Below are 20,601 nucleotides of genomic sequence, written 5' to 3'. Positions count from 1 at the left end.
TCAAAGCACCCAGTTTATAATAACCAATATATGCCCACACCAAGTTGTTTAAAAAATGTTTTTTTTTAGGCCATACATAATACAAATCTGGAACACTAGTGCAGCTACTTGTTTCCCCAAAAATCCTGTGATGCTGACTTCAACACTTCTTTCATTCAGAAATGTTTTGTCTGGCCAGAGCCATCTTGGCATTAAGGCTAACCAGCTTTGACTCCCCGTTTCAGGAATACAGACGTTTTGAACGAGGCTCCTCTTCGTTACTGTTGAACATTTTAAATTAAGTTTAAATAAAAAAAATTAAAAAAATAAAACTTAAATCTAAAATATACCCTCTGAAATGTGAAAATGTCTAGGAAACAGCGTGGTGAAGGTGATGACAGTGAAGATCTGTGAGAGTGATAGTTGGTTCTTACTGGAGCCTGATACACTGGTCAGGTAGCAAACTGTCCGGTTATAATCTTCCCCCTCGTAATCCGAATTAACGTGACTGCACCGGTAGGCTGAACGTTGCAATCTATCAGCGGTCAATGCAACCGCCGCACCAGCTGCCGCAGCGCTTGCCACACGCACCGGGGACGAGCGCCCGGGCATGGTCTTGAACCAGGCCTTTGTTGAATGGGTCCTTGATCGGAAACGGCCACTGCTACGAGACGAGCCCCGAGAGGAACCCCTGCTTCCGCCGCGGCCGCCCTTGCAGAGTACAGGCTCACACAGGAAGGCACAGAGAAGTAGACAGAGCCAGCACATAGCTATCAACCGCTGCTCCATCACCATCACCTGTCTGTCTGAAAACAACCAACAGGACATGTACATCATCTCCATGTCAAAAGTCATCAGATTTGTAGTCAGTGGTTTCCTCACTTCTATTTTTCAGTAGAGTGAATACATTTTCATACGGGTCCCAAGTGTGAACCGATCCAACACACTGTTCTAAGTTCCAGCCACTGAGTCATTCTAGTCTGCTTTGGCTTCCTCCTCTACTATCTTTACAAATTAGACCACGATTACTAACTATCCACCCCTTGATCTTGTACATCAGCACAGTAGAAAGTATGGGGGCACGAAAAGCCAACCCCTAGAGATTTTTTTAGATGCAGCATTTTTAGCAAGCCTTCAGATCTCGCCGCGTCTTTCTAATACGTAGGCCTAATTTTAGGGCATGTATTTCTTAAACATGTATGCCTGTATTTATTCATGTTATAACCAACAGGTATAAAAAAGAGACCAGTTCCCAGCTATATACATCATAAAAATGAATGCAACTCTCCTCTCATGCAAAATACATGGGGATGGATGCTGAGATGTTGAACCAAGGAGACAGAGAAAACAGGCTTACGTTCCAAATGACACCCTACTCACTAGCAAGGAAATAATTGCACCCTATTATCTAAGGGAATAGGATGCCATTTAGGACGTCTCCGGGTTGAAGTAGGTCAGATATAAAAAGAACAGGCATCCACCCAGATGATGCTGCCTGACTGGCTCTCAGAAGATGCCTTTCTGTGTTCTGTACTACTTCCCCTCTATATGTGGCTTTTTGTATGTAATTCCCGATAAATATGCTTTATTCTATGAAACACATTTTGTGTCAGGTGTAGCCAGCAAATACATTGTAAGACAAAATATCGACCTGTTTCCATAGATATAGAAAAGAGTTTGGATATGGCTGTAGCGGGAGAAATACTGGAAAAAACCTTCACGATTGGTTTAGAAAGATGTAACGATTAGACTACGATTCCGTTCGTAAGTGCTAAATGATCAAGGAGTAGCGTGTATAGCCATTTATTTTTCCTGCTTAGACAGTTTTACATTGCACACCGATTTTCAGGAATAAACCTACAGTTGGTTAATTCCTTGTGATTAAGATTATTATGAGGTCAAGATGTTTCTCATAATAGCCGAATTATAAGCTATACAAAAACGGTATTAGTCTTACCCAACAGCGCCCGTCGAAATTTCTTTGTGCTCTTAAATGTTTTCCTCCACGTAGCCTATAATTTCTATTTGGAAATAACTCCGTTAAAACCTGATTTAATAACCTGGTTCGCGATCGTATCTCTTCAGATGATAAAACTCAGTCACTCCTGCTGGCTGTGGTAGGCCTATCACTACTCTTTATCTTAAAAAAGATTGCGAGGTGATGCGCTCATCTGTGGAAGAAATGCAGGCTATGGTGGTGATGATGAAAAATATGTTTATATGCCAGTATCCATGTAACTTTCAATTAACCGAAACCTAAAACATAAGGACAACTCAATGACGGGAAGTCTGCTCAATTACTGTAGTCTGGAATGCAACAATTTATTCAAAGATATGTATTTTTATTCAGTAGCAAAATAAAGTGAATAACACAAAGTTACAATTGTTTAACTAAAATCCATGGATCAGTGGACATTCATATCAGAATCTGTAAAAGCACATATTCAACTCCAGCAACCAATCAGGAGTCGTTAGAACGCAGCAGACATTGTATTAGTCGATCAATACCATGATGGGAGGGAAGCCTTGAACCAACTCACATAGTAGTGTGTTTGTATGGATCAGAGCTGTATAGGCCTGAGTAAAGTGTGGTAGGTTAATCATTGGGAGTGTTGGGTGCTCATGGCTCAAAGAGGTAGACTGGGTAAAGCATAAATTGAACTACTGGCAATCCAGAGGCTGGTCAACCTTGTGATCAGACAGGACTATGGCTCAATCCAGTGGAAATTGGCATGCTGGAACAGGCCAGCCGCAGTTACTGTCCTAGTGATGTGCAAGCATTAAACCAAATTGTACCTTAAGATGGCCTCAGTGCTTTTGTAAAACTCAATATAGCTTACCCTATGCACAAGGTGTTTCTCTAATACAATTTTATGAGAAACCTCAGTAACAATATAACTAGCTCAATAACATCAATAAATTAATCTCAATATCTTCCACTTCAAGACTCAGGTTATTCCAGAACAATGGGTCTAACAGAAAATATATAGAAATTGCAGAATTTTATCAATAAGTATATGTTACATAGTCCATCTAGAAAATTATCCAAAGTACAACAATCTTTCAAAAAGATTAAAAGCTTCCAAATCTTGCAGTCTTCCATCAAACATGAATAGACTTTGATTTGAACTGAAAACCCTGCCTTCTTTTATACCCTTTAACTGTAATTATTTCACTTTTGCTTTCTATGAATTTATATGTGAAGTTTTACAAGTGTGTTTCTGTGGGCAGATTAGGATTTACCCTGGATCCTTTAACAACTACCCTGAGGCTGCTAGCATGAGTTTTTTCTCCAGATTTTACACAGTTTCCCAGTCACAGATTAAGACTAGTCCTGGGCTCGAAAACAATCTCAATGAGAAATCTCAGTGGAAATGTATTTTTACTCCTGGACTAGGTTAAATCTATTTCTGGAATACCACCCCTTATTGGATTTTATTATAATTATGGCTGTAAAATGAAATGAAAAATGCAAAATGTAAAGTTTTTCATAAGCCGAAACAGAAAATTCCATGAATGTTTGTCCATATGAAAAGAAAATGTACAAATACTAATCTGAAAAATACCTCTTAGCGAACATTTATTCTTTGCCAAAATTACCCATTAACCTGGCAGGTGTAGCATATCAAGAATGGAATTAAACACTATGATCATTACACAAGTGCTGTGGATAATAAAAGGCCACTCCAAAATGTGCAGGGTTGTCACAATATAATGTCTTGAACAGTTTTCATTCAATGTTAGATTCATATGATTATTGGTGTGTAGGACCAAGCTGAAAACCACAATGAACATCTTTACAGCCATTTTTGCTGACCTACGGAAGGGTTTCAATAATTATTGAGGGCACTGTAAGTGATTTACAAATCCCTCCTATTTGTTCCCAATGAGTCATTCCTCTGCAGTGTACTCTAGCGTGTGTGGGTGCTGTAACCACATGGTGAATGAAGTTGTTTACATACATTCACCTAAAGGATTATTAGGAACACCATACTAATACTGTGTTTGACCCCCTTTCGCCTTCAGAACTGCCTTAATTCTACGTGGCATTGATTCAACAAGGTGCTGAAAGCATTCTTTAGAAATGTTGGCCCATATTGATAGGATAGCATCTTGCAGTTGATGGAGATTTGTGGGATGCACATCCAGGGCACGAAGCTCCCGTTCCACCACATCCCAAAGATGCTCTATTGGTCTGGTGACTGTGGGGGCCATTTCAGTACAGTGAACTCATTGTCATGTTCAAGAAACCAATTTGAAATGATTCGAGCTTTGTGACATGGTGCATTATCCTGCTGGAAGTAGCCATCAGAGGATGGGTACAAGGTGGTCATAAAGGGATGGACATGGTCAGAAACAATGCTCAGGTAGGCCGTGGCATTTTTAACAATGCCCAATTGGCACTTAGGGGCCTAAAGTGTGCCAAGAAAACATCCCCCACACCATTACACCACCACCACCAGCCTGCACAGTGGTAACAAGGCATGATGGATCCATGTTCTTATTCTGTTTACGCCAAATTCTGACTCTACCATCTGAATGTCTCAACAGAAATCGAGACTCATCAGACCAGGCAACATTCTTCCAGTCTTCAACTGTCCAATTTTGGTGAGCTCGTGCAAATTGTAGCCTCTTTTTCCTATTTGTAGTGGAGATCAATCAATCAATCAATCAAAATGTATTTATAAAGCGCTTTTTACAACAGCAGTTGTCACAAAGGGCTTTACAGAGACACCCGGCCTTAAACCCCAAGCAGCAAACAACAGTAGTGTTGAATTTCAGTGGCTAGGAAAAACTCCCTAAGGAGATGAGTGGTACCCAGTGGGGTCTTCTGCTGTTGTAGCCCATCCGCCTCAAGGTTGTGTGTGTTGTGGCTTCACAAATGCTTTGCTGCATACCTCGGTTGTAACGAGTGGTTATTTCAGTCAAAGTTGCTCTTCTATCAGCTTGAATCAGTCGGCCCATTCTCCTCTGACCTCTAGCATCAACAAGGCATTTTCGCCCACAGGACTGCCGCATACTGGATGTTTTTCCCTTTCAGACCATTCTTTGTAAACCCTAGAAATGGTTGTGCGTGAAAATCCCAGTAACTGAGCAGATTGTGAAATACTCAGACCGGCCCGTCTGGCACCAACAACCATGCCACGCTCAAAATAGCTTAAATCACCTTTCTTTCCCATTCTGACATTCAGTTTGGAGTTCAGGAGATTGTCTTGACCAGGACCACACCCCTGAATGCATTGAAGCAACTGTCATGTGATTGGTTGATTAGATTATTACATTAATGAGAAATTGAACAGGCGTTCCTAATAATCCTTTAGGTGAGTGTACTTCCATAGTTCTAGGCCTTTTCTACTAGTAGAAGAGGTGAGAAGGAGAAGGAGAAGGAGAAGGAGAAGGGCACTATACTGTTAGAAGGTTGGAACTCATTCTACGTTTCGCTTTTCTCACTCCCTTTTCCATTGGTTAAGAAGTATCGCGTGGATTTGTGGTTTGTAGCGTGAGCTTGTGTAGTTGTGACTTCTCGGGCTATTGGCTAGCAGCACCCCACTTCTCGTGTGTGAAATGGCCTTGTTATTCAAAACCGCAGCCCTGCTTTTGAAGCCGACACGGACTCTGCCCTCCACTCTCAAAGTCGTTCGTCATTACAGCGCAGGTAAGAAGGTACTGCTCGTACATTTTTTTGCATTACCCCTGTCACAATGTCATGAAGCTATGTACGTCATATATATGCGACGCAGTGTTTCAGATATCAGTTTGGTTGCAGGTGTATAGATGGCTAGCACACAGTCAACAAAACAAACCACCCAATTATTATTTATTGCAATGCACCTATGGGTTTGGGTTGCAGTCTAAATAGAATCGTGTTTCCTTACTGGCATAAATTAATGTTTACTGTCTGTTTTCATAATGGCTGCCGAAGTGTTTAGGGTAAACAACAGTCACATCATCAACCCATTCAAATAGCGAAGCTCCACCAAAATTGACGATTCTCAAAAAGCGATATCATCACCGCCAGTCACAATACTAAGACGGATTGACTGCTTTCTATTTTGATGGGCAATAATTCGTTTCTCACTTTAATTTCTTCATAACCTATAGCGATCTGGTGTCCAACATCATTATTAATGACACTGTAAGATGTAATTGGTCATTCCTGATTGAAGGACTGCTACAGTGATGTTGTCCTGGACCACCACATTGAACGACCAGTCCTAGTACTAATTTACAGTGTGTGTAGGTGGCCAGTATGAGTACATCATTGTGGAGAAGCGTGGACAGAAACTGGATGTGGGCTTCATCCAGTTGAACCGCCCCAAAGCTCTGAACGCTCTGTGTGATGGACTGATGATCGAGCTAGGAAAAGCTCTGGATGCATTTGAGGCCGACGGAACAGTTGGTGCCATTGTTCTAACTGGCGGTGACAGGGCCTTTGCAGGTGAAGAATGTGTGTGTGTGTTTGTGTGTAGAAGCATCTTGTGTCTTTCACCATAAAAAAATTTGTTCACATTAAATACAGTGGAGACCCAACCATGAAAAACACGGTTTGGGTTTACGGTAAGGTTTAGGGTTTGGGAGATTTGCATTTTGAGTAGGAATACTTTTTGTTTCCTCACAAGGATTAAGATGACTAAAATGTATGTTTGTTTCAGCTGGCGCTGACATCAAGGAGATGCAGAATCGCACCTTCCAGGAGTGTTATTCTGGTAACTTCCTGGCTCATTGGAACCGTGTCTCTACCGTCAGGAAACCAGTCATCGCTGCTGTCAATGGGTTTGCTGTGAGAGCGGGCACACTCCCCTATTAGTAAAAAATCATTTTAGGCTGCCTGTGGATGTTTTGAAAGGTTGTTGGAGTGCAGATCAGACTGGCTGGAGCATTCTAAGAAAAGGGTCTGTTAAGACGGCTGCACACATGCTTGTGCTTTACTATTCTTGTATTCCTATCCTTCTGAGAACCAAAAGTATAGGAACCAATCAGGCAAAGTAAAGGTCTGTTGCCAGTCCTCACTGTTCAACACTTGAGGTTAGGTTAAGATTAATGCTACACATAGGCATGTGTGAGTTTCACGTTCTTTCTGTGTGTCATTCCTGTTCTTTCTTCGCATCACTTCTAGTTGGGCGGTGGCTGTGAACTGGCTATGATGTGTGACATTATCTATGCAGGAGAGAAGGCTCAGTTTGGACAGCCAGAGATCCTTCTGGGCACCATCCCAGGTACAGTGGACCTCCGATCTACATGGAATGACTGAAGGGCAGTCTGCGATGGGCTGTGCGTAGCTGAACTGTGCTCTGTGTGTAGGGGCCGGTGGCACTCAGAGACTAACCCGGGCTGTGGGGAAATCTCTGGCTATGGAGTTGGTTCTTACTGGAGACCGGATCACAGCACAGGAGGCTAAGCAGTCAGGTAACACAAACACACCCCTACACGCATGGGGTTTGACGCACCCACTCCACACACGTGTATTTCCTTAATTTATTCTCAACATATTTGACCAGCCCCCCCCCCCCCCCCACCCGTTATACACACAGGACGCTGAACATGAAGGTAAAACACAATGCACCAATTTTGCGGACACAGGTTAAGCCTAATCTTGGACTAAAACGATCTGGCTCAATGGAACTCCATTGACTTTGATTTATTTTAGTTCTGGACTGGGCTTTATCTGTGTCTGTGAAACTGGCTTAATGTATGGTACAATAAATTCACAAACACCTCACCTTATACAAGCCCTGCTCTCTTCCAGGTTTGGTGAGTAAGGTCTATCCTGTAGACCAGTTGGTGTCAGAAGCCATTAAATGCGGGGAGAAGATTGCAGCTAACTCCAAGATTGTGTCTGCCATGGCTAAAGAGGCTGTCAATGCAGGTTGGAAAGTTAAATCAATTTCTTCTTTTTTTTATAAATTTTTTTTTTAGATCTCTCATGGACCTGTATGATCAGTTTGCTGTGGTTGTGGTTTGCAACCTCGATAAAACTTATTGACATTTTAAAAATAATTGAATGTTCTTGTTCTCTGGTTGACTTTAGTTGTGTGACTCTAACATGCCTGTCTGTGTGTAGCGTATGAGCTGACACTGGCTGAGGGGAATCGACTGGAGAAGAGGTTATTTCACGCTACCTTTGCCACGGTTAGTCCACTGCTGATCTTTACATTAACTGTCTTATGAAACTCCATTTTTGGCAAAACCTGGTCGTACATGCAACCAGATCTTGTGTGTGTGTGTTCTGCGCATACTCACTGCCATTGTGTTTCCTTCCACAGGAAGATCGAAAGGAGGGCATGACAGCGTTTGTAGAGAAGAGAAAGGCTGATTTCAAGGACCAGTAGAGTGGTGCAAATGCAGAATCCATCAAACCAGAGCTGGGTTAGCTAAATTTATTATCAGGCTTAGTTGATCGTCAGAACTATACAAATAATCGTTATGATTTCATGGTTAATTCTACATTTACATTTTATGCATTTAGCGGACACACTAATCCAGAGACTTGCAGTTTGTTCTAACGATGAGCAGACCCATAATGTGCTTTTGGAAAACTGGCTCCAGGAAGAGAGTCTCAGATCTAGGAGTTCCCGAAGACTACATCTGCATTAGATGTCTTTGTTCAAAACTGATTGGGGATTTGACCAGTCTTCTCAACTGGACAGTAGTGTGAAGCTCTGAATTTGACATGCTGTCTTTAAGTTAGAATTCGGCCCTGAATGACATCAAGACACTATCATGCCTTATCACCATTTTATACCCTGAACGCAGTGTTCAGTACAGTAGTGTTTTTGTCTGTAATATGTTTTAGGTGATGATCAGCCATAGCAAAAACAAATATCTTGTTTTTGAATGGTATAGAACAAGAGATATCAATCAGATAAACACTAACACAGCCTTTTCACTGTCTAAATGACAAATATATTTTTCCTATGTACATTTTGAAAATAAACTTTGATGTATCTGTTCTTTTGAGTTATTAAGTCTGTCATAGTAAGCATAAACAAAGCCTACATTTCTGACTAAAAGACACATAGCAGATTTTCTAGTGTTGGCTGTCAGTGTGGCTGAAAAGAAAAAGTTTGATGGCCCTGTGTTTAGGAGAATGTCGATATCATTAAAGTTATTAGTGTAATGTCTTCTTTTTTCAGCGTCTCCCCTCTCAGTCATCAGTATAACACCAGAACACACCTGATACCACTGATAATCAGCACTAATTGTCCTGTCCTAATGAGGTCACATTTTGTGCACACAAACAAACGCATTGTCCTGTGAGAGGTGGCCATCATACAGCAGGACGTAGTCAGCAATGACACACCAAAACTGGATGACCGATTAAATGTAGCTCTAATCAGGATTTATACATGGACAATATTGTCTGTTTTTGGTGTGTTATGGGAATCATACCAAGAGAATTTTGCCTCTACTTCCTAAAGGGTTCTATTGGACTGAATTGCCATCACAGGTGGTAGAGGGCTGTTTGAATGTCTGTTGGGAAATAACACTCTAAAGACAATCAATTGACAACATGGCATGAAGCATTTGTTTTTTTGTAGGGTGTTTTCTTTCTAGTGAAGTGACTGAAGACTGCATTATGTGATCATGTAAATCAGGTTTTCCCTACTCTCCTTTGGCGCATTTTAACTGGCACCTCAGTTTTAATAAGTCAGAGGTTTATTGATTAGATTATTAATTCTGTCGGGGGTGCTAGCTTTGGGTTAAAATTAAAAGAGTAAAAAGTCTAGGTTGGGGTAGGAAAAGGTTGGGAAACTTAAAAAGGAAATGTTTGTGGCTTGTATCCATGCTGAAATGTGGTTTCAAATCTGACCTGCTCTTTTAGTCGAATAAATACTTAAGTATTTTATGCTTTAGGTCCTAAGACATCTTTAATCAAGAGTTATATTGAAACTTACATTAATACAACACTAGATGGCACAAGTTCCCTATCCAGCCTGTTGGGTCAGATGTTGATTCTATCTAATTATGTCTGCTTTCAGTTATGCCCAGAGAAATAGCATGAAAACATTTGTAAAGCCTTTTTAAGTTGACCACCATTGTGTTTTTCACAAAACCAGTTTCAACATGACTACCGAATTGAGTCACAAAATGATGCATATGCAAAAAGTTTTTTAGGTCATATTAGAAAATCAAAAACTAAATGTGTTGCTGTAGATCCATAAATCATAGTAATAGTATACTAATTTAACTGTACATGCACATTGTGGTTGTTGGCCTGGGAATGTATTCTCCTCTGGTGCGTGTGCCAGTGCACTTTTCTGATTGAACGTACAGTGGCTTGACTAGATTTACAGTGAGGGGAAAAAATATTTTATCCCCTGGTGATTTTGTATGTTTGCCCACTGACAAAGAAATTATCAGTCTATAATTTTAATGGTAGGTTAATTTGAACATTGAGAGAGAATAAAAAAGCATGTCAAGTGTTATAAATTGATTGCATTTTAATGAGTGAGTATAAGTATTCGAAACCCTCTGAAAAACATGACAGTACTTGGTGGCAAAACTCTTGTTGGCAATCACTGAGGTCAGACGTTTCTTGTAGTTGGATTTTGTCCCACCCCTCTTTGCAGATCTTCTCCAAGTCATTAAGGTTTCGAGGCTGATGTTTGGCAACTCAAACCTTCAGCTCCCTCCACAGATTCTCTATGGGATTACTGGCTAGGCCACTCCAGGACCTTAGTGTGCTTCTTCTTGAGCCACTCCTTTGTTGCCTTGGCCGTGTGTTTTGGGTCATTGTTATCCTGGAATACCCATCCACGATCCATTTTCAATGCCCTGGCTGAGGGAAGGAGGTTATCTCCCAAGATTTGATGGTACATGGCCCCGTCCATCGTCCCTTTGATGCGGTGAAGTTGTCCTGTCCCCTTAGCAGAAAAACACCCCCAAAGCATAATGTTTCCACCTCCATGTTTGATGGTGGGGATGGTGTTCTTGGGGTTATAGGCAGCATTCCTCCTCCTCCAAACACAGCGAGTTCAGTTGATGCCAAAGAGCTCGATTTTGGTCTCATTTGACCACAACACTTTCACTCAGTTCTCCTCTGACTCATTCAGATGTTCATTGGCAAACTTCAGACGGTACATGTGCTTTCTGAGCAGGAGGACCTTGTGGGCGCTGCAGGATTTCAGTCCTTCATGGCGTAATGTGTTACCAATTTTTTTCTTGTTGACTATGGTCCCAGCTGCCTTGAGATCATTGATAAGATCCTCCTGTGTAGTTCTGGGCTGATTCCTCACTGTTCTCATGATGATTGCAACTCCACAAGGTGAGATCTTGCATGGAGCCCCAGACCGAGGGAGATTGACAGTTCTTTTGTGTTTCTTCAATTTGCAAATAATGGCACCAATTGTTGTCACCTTCTCACCAAGCTGCTTGGCCAACCGCGACGGTCTTGTAGTTCATTCCAGTCTTGTGTAGGTCTACAATCTTGTCCCTGAGACAGCTTTTTGGTCTTGGCCATGGTAGAGAGTTTGGAATCTGATTGATGGATAGCTTCTGTGGACAGGTGTCTTTTATACAGGTAACAAGCTAAGATTGGGAGCACTCCCTTTAAGAGTGTGCTCCTAATTACCTGTATATAAGACACCTGGGAGACAGAAATCTTTCTGATTGAGAGGGCTCGAATACTTATTTCATTCATTAAAATGCTTATCAATTCATAACATTTTAGACATGCGTTTTTCTGGATTGTTTTGTTGTTATTCTGTCTCTCACTGTTCAAATAAACCTACCATTAAAATTACAGACTGATAATTTCTTTGTCAGTGGGCAAACATACAAAATCAGAAGGGGATCCAAAAAAAGATTCCTTCACTGTATACCAGAGGATAGAAGTCAAAACTTCAACTCCCCTGCAGTTGAGTTTAAATGATTAAAGGACATAAGCCATAATGGCTGCTATGACTGGACATCACAAACTTGGAAGTGGAGAAAAATATTGTAAATTACAAATCAGTACAAAGTTATAAAATGCAACAATTGATTATCTAAATGTGTTCAGGATCACAATGAGATGGAACCCATCAGTTTCTGCTACCAATCAAAATGTTTGGATATTTTTGGTGATCTAGACATTTTGTTGGAGGTACTCCGATCCAGACTCCTAGTGGCGAAGTCTGTGGGTGTGGTGTACCATAGCATTTGGTAGGAAAAGGCAGTTTGGCTAGCCAGGCAAGGTCATTTCTCTGTCACAAGAAATCAAATTTATTGTGTTTTAGATGCCTTCGAGATTTCTTGGACAATTCTGGAATACTAATCATAAAAAGTAATGTAAGTATGTTTATATCTGAATAAATATGACGATAATATGTAGTGCTTTAATACATGAACAGATTTTAAATAGCTTCAATGTTGCTCAAGTATGATGATTTGAAGTAACAACATTGGCTCGTTAAAATGAACAAAACTCAAGAACAAAAAGAGAAAGCATTCCACTTCAGAAGCGAGGAGAACAGCAGAACAGATTTGATTATAGAGGCGCTTTCTGTTCTGTCTGCAGCCATCTGAAGGCACCTCTCTTTTTTCTTTCATTCTGTCTTTCTTCTCATCTCTCCTTCACACTGTGGCCCCCACCTCTCTTAAAGCCCGTAGCCTAATTGATTTTTATTTTCATTCAATATTCACTCTGAGGCGCACCATTCTCCTCAACCCAGGGAACTAAACATCTAAAAGGAGACCAAAAAAATTGTCTCTGCATCACAAAGGTTCTTCCCAGAGAGTTAAACAGGGGCGCAGCTTTGAAGTCTGTTTCTTCGGCCAAAAAGGTCAAAATAATAAATGTAGACCCAATTGAGGCTCTCGGTGCGGACAAAGGGGGCAAAACGTTACATTTTGGCAACGCAGGCCTTGGCAGAACGCTCATAGCCCCCTCACTGCGTGATAAACTCATTTAAAGAAGCCGAACCAAAGCGTGAGCAGCATGAGGCCACAGAGAGAGAAAAGAGCTTTCAACCTCCAGACAGGACTGGCTCCTCCGAAGGTCTTTTATTCTGCCCATCAGTCTCCGTCTCTCTTCTGCTTCTCTGCAGCCCAGCTGTAGTCTTTACACTCCATTCACACAGTGCTAATAGAAGTTTCCTAAACTACAACCTGGAGGGAATGAAAAAAAAAAGTACATTCTGTCTTTGATTAGCAGCAGCTGCACGTCCTCTCTGTAATGCTTAACCGGGGCCTGAGATTTCTTTACTTAGCTTATTTCATCCATGGATGATGTATCTGTATCGATCCAGTCGGTAGCCCCAGATTCAACATTCGTTATGGGGGGATGATTTTAACTCATGTTTTCATTCAATCTGCCCTGTGGCAACACTGCCTGTGTTTGTTAAACAATCAAAATTCACTGTTTTGAAACCTCGTGAGAGGGAGAGATTATTTGTAAGAAGATAAAATATTACATTTAGTTTCATGTCAGTAGATGATGGATACGTTTGAGTTGATGATGGAGGATCTGTTTTATGATGAAACAAGTTAAACCTTCAAGCGAATAACTGGGGTATTTTCTAGGTTTTTATCATATCCCAGAGTCCTTTAAGGTTATTTTAACCCCAAGCCAAAATAACCAAATTCTTCCTACAGTCATTTGATAAATCTAGGCTTTTAAATCTAGTGTTTAAACCTAGGCTCCTTCTGAGACTCATAAACAAGTTATACCACAAGAGGGTGGAGAGGGGCCTGCATCAATGATTCTGACAAGGTAGACGTGCAGTGATACAGTAGCTCTCCATTTACTTGCCTAAGCAGACCTGGACTAAAGCATTTAGGGCCCCATGGAATTGACCGCAAACAGGTCCCACTATACTTGACCTTTAGACTAGAAGTATCTATCTACGCAATGAATTGTTCTGAGATATTGAGCATCAACATTTTTACATCTCTGATCTTCTTTCCCAATAACGTAGTGCAGTGTAATATAAAAAAATATCCATAATATGTAGTAGTAGTGGAATGATTGTTTTTACAGCCTTTGTAAACTAATCAAATAAAAATGAAAGGGAGTGATGGTTTTCATGCACTGTTGCTATAATGCAGCTAACATCTACAATGTGGAGTAAATTAGGGATATCCCCTTTAATAAGTGCTTTATATGCAAATACTGTAATTGTGTGGGTCTGATTTGTCTCTAACCTTTAGAGACTATGTATCTTTCTCTTTGTCAAAGCAATTGCACAATCACTAACAAACGACAAATTCACTACATCCTATGGAGAAGTAGCAACATTGTTAAAGCTTAAAGGATTTTGTTTGAATAAAATTGGATCGGATTTCAGATAAAACTTTCTTGTTAAAGTTCAAATTCAAAGGGATTTTTGAGGCTATATATTTCTGGCTATGTATCTTTTCATCAGATATTGACTTGAAAATCTGATATCTCACATAAAGACCTCTTAACACCACACGGCCAAACTACAGATCCTGCACTGCAAAGAGCAGAAGCAGTATTTAGCGTAATAAATACATAAAGTAGCTTGCAGAGTTCTGGAAGTAGGCACTGTCGACAGATGATACAAATATTAACATGCCAGAGTGATGGAAAGGGGAAAATGTGGAGATATGGTGGAGGGTGAACTTTAACCTTTTAATCATTGTTTGATTCCCAAATCCAATGTGCTAGTGTGTAAGACCAAAACAATTACACTTGTGAAACTGTCCTAATACTTATAGACTGCACTGTACAGTATGATTTGTCCTAAACATAAAGCTTTGGAATAAAGCCAATCTTTGGCCATGTTTGTTGTAGTTTTAGTGCCTCGTATGTTTCAGATTATTCTGTATTATTCATGTTATTTAATTGCAGAGTCCGATCTGAATAAAGACATGCAACAGTTTGTCTATTTGACCTTTTATATAGAAAAATAAAGATATGATATGTACCCGGTTTGCATGCTTTAAGTGGTTTATAAGGTTAAAAACTGTATTGCTCCATAGGCTTTTACTTCCTACTTCCTGACAAGAAAGAGGTAGTCACAAAAATAATAACAGAACTGACCCCTCAAGAAAAAGCCTTGTTATGGTTGCAATTGCAATATTAAAGCTAATGTCCAGCCATTGTTTGCATTTTGCCATAAGGTTAGTTTTTTTCCCTCCACATCCATCTAAACCAAACTTTCCGCAATTTGACACTTACAGAACCACGGACCGACGCCCGGTGTTTTCACTAGAAGGGAGAAAGAGCAGCATGGTTATCCTGTGGCACATATCCAGAATATTGTATTTTTCTATGAAACCAAACGTATCTTAAAAACATGCCAATAAAATGCAAGTCCACCAATGTTTGGAAAATCCCATTAGTCTTAGGAGAACTTTAATATAGTATTTACTCTCATAACGTTTGTATAGGAACTAATTCTTTCTATTTTGATGCATACTTTTTCTTGGTAATGAAGTCTGGGAATTTAATTTGGAAGTCGAATGAACAACTCCATTTGGGACTTGACAACCCTTCACTTTTATTTTGCAGATAATATTCTATTAAACATGACTGTTGTTACTTTACTATAATGTAATGAAATTATGCATTTGACTTTTTAAAGTTATTGAGGAATGTTTAACGTGATTTTTATGGAGGGAGTTGTATGGTGTGCCTCTTGCAACTCCCTGGATAGACCAATCGAAGACGAGCACTTACTTCCTGTTTGTCGTATGTGTGCGAAGTGCCTGTGTTGTCAATCTTGCTGATTTTTTGTTTATTATGGTTATTTTAAAAGGAATTCCGTCCATTTTATCACCAGAGCTGCTGTTTGCCCTGGCCAAGATGGGCCACGGAGACGAACTGGGTAATCTAATTAGCTAGCAACAGTTGTTAAAGCAAAAACAAATGTGTTGCTTCAGGAGACGTCTTGTGAGCTTTGAACGTCATCTCTGTGGTTCTGGTTGTCAGAGCAGGTCTAGGAATCCAGATTAACCGATTGTTATTGGCTTTATTTTGTCTCTCAAACCTAGGCTGTAGGTTTATATTAAACAGGCATGGTGAAATGCACTAGTAAATATGGAACACTTTAGTTGTGGCAACTATTATTTGAAAGTGAACTATACACAGACCACTAATTTTGTTTAACTCCTGACTGCTAATTTGAGTCCCTAACTCAACAATAAAGATATACATTGATCTATTCAAACATTATGTCTTGTTACAGTTCTAGCAGATACAAACTTCCCAACTTCTTCCATCTGCTCCTGCGGTCCCATTGAGATTCGAGCTGATGGTAAGTGTTATGTTAGCCTTAACAAAAAGAGCAGGGAAATTCAGTGAGTGCTTGGATTTTGTAGTATAATTAATGAATGTCTTGGTGGTAATATTTAAATAAATTCAGGTTAAATATAACATTTGTGGTACTATATTGCATCTCATAGTTGGTCATTCCCTTTGAATGACTTGCAGGTCTACGGGCACCAGAGCTTCTGGGGGCCATTTTGAAGCTACTTCCCCTGGATACCTATGTCCCCAGTCCGGTAGGTCTCCAGGAACGAAATATGACATTGCCACATCAGAAGAATTACAGAGAGAGTGTGTGTGTGTGTGTGTGTGTGTGTGTGTGTGTGTGTGTGTGTGTGTGTGTGTGTGTGTGTGTGTAGGCTGCCGTAATGGACTTGGTGGACAGTGACAAAAAGAATGGACTTGCAACACCTGTATGGGAAATCTTCAGACAGAACCTGACACGAGCCGGAGTACAAGTGAGTTGATGATTTATTTACATTTAAGTAATTGAGCAGACATCATAATTGTTTTGTGTATAATGTAGTTATTCTGTGTTCTGTGACCAGGCTCCCCTGGAGAAGGTGGAAAGATTTGCTTTCTATGAACGAGCTAAGAAAGCCTTTGCTGTGGTAGCAACTGGGTAAGATATATTATTCTGTGTGTATTAAGACATGCATAGATTATTGTGTGTGTGTATACACACCACATGCGTTAGTATTTACTGGTTCGCTCTCTGTATCCACAGGGAGACCGCACTCTATGGGTGCCTGATCCTGAAGAAGGGAATCATTCCAGAATACCAACTAGATTGACAGACACACATTACCTAACAGACACACCTTACAGTTCGAAAATGTATGTAGATTGCATATTATAATTAATGTTGACATTAACATTGCAATAAGTAGTGTATGCAAAATGTTAGTGGTGTATTCAAACTTATTATAATTGTAAAACAAACATAGCATAGTCATTTTGCTATTTTATTCAGTGTGAACAGTTGTTCAGTAAATGGAAGAATCAGTTAAAATTGTGGTCAAAAGTTTCTTTGATGATTTATACTCACATCACAGCACTGACTAATACATAAAGCAAGCGATATATCTGTGCAGAATAACCCTGAAGTGCATTTAACCCATTAAGCATGCATGTAAAGATTTACAGTTGACGGTTAGCGTTAGCTGTGAGGCATTGTTAGCGGTCAGTCAGTAGCTGTTTATTAAGGATGATAGAGGTCATCAAGGTCTTCCTCCGGTTGGCTGTGGATCCTCTGAGAGGGCCGATCAGCCGGCAGCTGCCTCTCCTGGTCCATCCGGCCCCCCTGAATAGGTCCAGGCAGGTCACCATGGTAGATGTGGTCCCTGTCCTCTTCAGGCTCACGATGACCCCTGAACTCTGCCCCCAGAGCAGAGAGCACCAACTTGTGAGGCTCACTGGCTTGGTAAAGCCAGTCGTCCTGCTTTATTTCTGGATGGTAGAGCCTGTCCTGTTCAGGCTGCTGTGTATCGAGCACTCCGACGAAGGTGTCCTGCAGCTGAGGTTGGGATCCGGTCAGTTCAGAGTCCATTGATGGGTGGTTGATATGGTCCGTGTCCTCCTCGGCTGTGAGATATCGACCCTGGCCTTCCTCAAGTTCTCCCTTCTCAACCTCTTCCTCCTCGTCTCCCTTCTCCTCTATGATGTTCTTCCAGATGGCTGAGTCGATGTAGTCGGTACGGTCCATGTCTTCTGGGGCCTCCACCTGTTTCAGCCCCAGATCAGACAGCTGCTTTTCCTCCATCTCATCTGACCTGGGGAGGGAACCTTAAAGCATTAGTGGGAACATTTCCTTTTAACTAGTGCATTGCCAATAACAGATTTAATTTCGGCTTTAGGTTGAGTTTCTGATACATTTTCTCTGCATTCTGTCATAAACAGAATTAGAACTCGATAGAGAGATCGATAGAGAGGACTCACATCAGTGTCTCCTGGACTGCAGTCTCAGATGCTTTACCCTACAGGAGAGAGAGAAGACTGATGATTGAATACCTAAGGGAACTAGGCAACGGACACTAAAGAGAGTCAGTACACTCAGTGGTCAGTTTATTAGTTACTACACCCTGTTTATAGTAATCTTTGGGAGTACCTACTAATCTGACTACATTTTAGTCTACATTATAGTAGTAGTAGTAGAGGAGACCCCGGGGAAGACCTAGGACACGCTGGAGGGACTATGTCTCCCGGCTGGCCTGGGAACGCCTCGGTGTCCCCCCGGAAGAGCTGGAGGAAGTGTCTGGGGAGAGGGAAGTCTGGGAATCTCTGCTTAGACTGCTGCCCCAGCGACCCGGCCCCGGATAAGCGGAAGATGATGGATATAGTAGTAGTAGTTCTGTTTTAGCAATAAGGCACAAGGAGAAAAGGTGCTTATGCATGACACAACGCAGAGAGCCTGGCTACAGCCCCGACGTAAGAGAGCCTGGCTACAGCCCCGACGTAAGAGTGCCTGGCTACAGCCCCGATGTAAGAGTGCCTGGCTACAGCCCCGATGTAAGAGTGCCTGGATACAGCCCCAACGCAGAGTGCCTGGATACAGCCCCGACGCAGAGTGCCTGGCTACAGCCCCGTCTCAGCTTTCTACCTATCACAATTGAGGTTTGGAACCACCTGGTTGAAAATGTAACATACATGCTTTCTACATTATGGTACGTACCCAGGACTTGAATGGCTTGGCTGAGTAGCCATTAACCAATAGAGAGAGACAGATCCAAACTGAAATTCTGAAAGGAAGAGAAAACATGTCATCATTATAAATTATAATTGGTTCTCAATCGGCTTATTTGATTAAATAAGGGTGAAATAAATAAATACAAATGAATCATGAAAATATAAACACTGCTTAGGTACTACTTGGTCAGGTCAGAATGAATCACAGCTGATTAACTGAGAATAACTCAAAATATCTCAATCACTGGTATGTAACTCACTGTTTTACTAGATTTATACTCTCACTAATTCATTATAAATGGTAATGGTTTTCCCCTGACAAGAATAGAAGTAGGTTCTTACCTGAACATGATTTCTCTGCGAAGTGCCCTTGTGTTTCCCAGCTGAGATAACACAGATTACATGCACACACCTGTCCTGACACACAACTGAACAAAGGTTCTACAATAAACTGATTGCAACCTTAGAACTCTCCCAGTGATTCAGGAAGCTTGTCCGTCATCTCTGTGATGTTTGTCTGGGATAGCTGTGTAGTTGGTTGAGGTGTTTTTTGTGTATCAAGCACTTGTTGTTATGGGGTAAATGTGGAGTCATCAGTGACATGTTAGTCTGACATTTTAAGTGTGACGCATTGTTGCTGAGGTTGAATGTGGTTGTATGTGGCTCAGTCGGTAAAGTTATGGTCCTTGCAACATTTGGCATGTGGATTTGATGTGGGACCAGGAAGAAATGTATGAACGTGTATGTTCATGCTACTGTAAGTCACTCTGGATAATAGCATCCGCTAAATGACAGAAATGTAATATACACAAGGATAAATAACCATGTTTTATGGCTATCCTTTCTGTCTGACACATAGGGCAAGCCAGTCCAGATACTGTGACAGTGTATAAAGACATAATAGGGTCAATTATTAACTTATCTAATGTTACAACTACCTAACCTTCTAAGGCTAATTGTTTCTGCTTTTAACAATGTGTATATCTGCTTCCAACAGCTGCCACATCCTTCATTCTGTTGGGGAAATTCTGTAAAAACAGTATCATAGCAATAAATACTATAAATCCCAATTAAAGCAGTAGTTTTACAACACAATGTTAGGCCAAAGAAAATTGGTTTGGTTTTCTTTAAACAGCATTTTGGTCTAGGCAGATAGTAAAAGTGTAAATAGACCAAATCAGGTGGACATTAGCACAAGACCAGAATGAAGGATTCAAGCAGATTTTAACAAGACTAGTGTCTCAACCCTGTTGGTCTGCATTTCTGCATTACTTTTTGCTCAGTCCCAATCCTGTCTGAGAACTATACTGCCCCCTACATGACATTCTGGGAAGTGACAGTCAGTGACAGTAGGCTTGAATCAGACAGCCAATGTCATTTTTATCTGGTTTATGTTTAAATGTTAGTTTTTTCTGGTATAATGCAGTTGTTTTCCATATGTTAGATTAGATTATGCCATCTAGAGGCTTCTGAGAGTAGAGGTTAACATCCCTCCAACATCTTCACTCTCTCCATACATCCATTCTTAGACTCTCCATCATTTTAGTACAACGCATGACCTCTCTAATAGGTCACACTCAGGTTTATGGGTTTACAGACATTTGGTCAGTAGCAACACAGCTAACACCTTGACTTCAGCCACTTATGCAATTACTGTTCATGTTCTCTAAACATTGGTTCCACCAGGGACATTGACTAAGAATGGATTCTCTTTCATGGTAACA

The 20,601-nt window shown here is 40.9% G+C and overlaps 3 protein-coding genes across 4 annotated transcripts; 2 read left to right on the top strand and 1 right to left on the bottom strand.

Annotated features, from left to right (window-relative positions):
- The first annotated feature begins 5,372 nt into the window (after positions 1–5,372).
- echs1 (enoyl CoA hydratase, short chain, 1, mitochondrial) lies at positions 5,373–8,930 on the top strand. 2 transcript variants are annotated; one of them, XM_020046978.3, is made up of 9 exons: positions 5,373–5,635; positions 6,221–6,418; positions 6,633–6,760; positions 7,097–7,196; positions 7,282–7,386; positions 7,727–7,846; positions 8,042–8,109; positions 8,244–8,346; positions 8,447–8,930. In XM_020046978.3, exons 1-8 carry the CDS (start codon positions 5,545–5,547, stop codon positions 8,307–8,309), a joined length of 876 nt encoding a protein of 291 aa, XP_019902537.1. In that variant the 5' UTR covers positions 5,373–5,544; the 3' UTR covers positions 8,310–8,346; positions 8,447–8,930.
- A 6,672-nt stretch (positions 8,931–15,602) lies between these two features.
- fuom (fucose mutarotase) lies at positions 15,603–17,198 on the top strand. Its single transcript, NM_001303636.1, is given in 6 exon segments — positions 15,603–15,752; positions 16,113–16,181; positions 16,358–16,428; positions 16,552–16,650; positions 16,741–16,814; positions 16,920–17,198. Coding segments are annotated over 6 exon segments (465 nt in total). The 5' UTR covers positions 15,603–15,667; the 3' UTR covers positions 16,987–17,198.
- On the bottom strand, positions 17,144–19,817 carry si:ch211-217g15.3 (uncharacterized protein LOC368914 homolog). Its single transcript, XM_010870197.5, has 4 exons — positions 19,220–19,817; positions 18,864–18,930; positions 18,131–18,168; positions 17,144–17,964 (listed from the first exon to the last, which is right to left on the bottom strand). Exons 1-4 carry the CDS (start codon positions 19,225–19,227, stop codon positions 17,394–17,396), a joined length of 684 nt encoding a protein of 227 aa, XP_010868499.1. The 5' UTR covers positions 19,228–19,817; the 3' UTR covers positions 17,144–17,393.
- Positions 19,818–20,601: the final 784 nt, after the last annotated feature.

This window comes from Esox lucius, chromosome 6 (assembly GCF_011004845.1).
Source record: "Esox lucius isolate fEsoLuc1 chromosome 6, fEsoLuc1.pri, whole genome shotgun sequence".
Classification (NCBI taxonomy): domain Eukaryota; kingdom Metazoa; phylum Chordata; class Actinopteri; order Esociformes; family Esocidae; genus Esox; species Esox lucius.
This window is presented reverse-complemented; position numbering and strand designations above follow the sequence as displayed.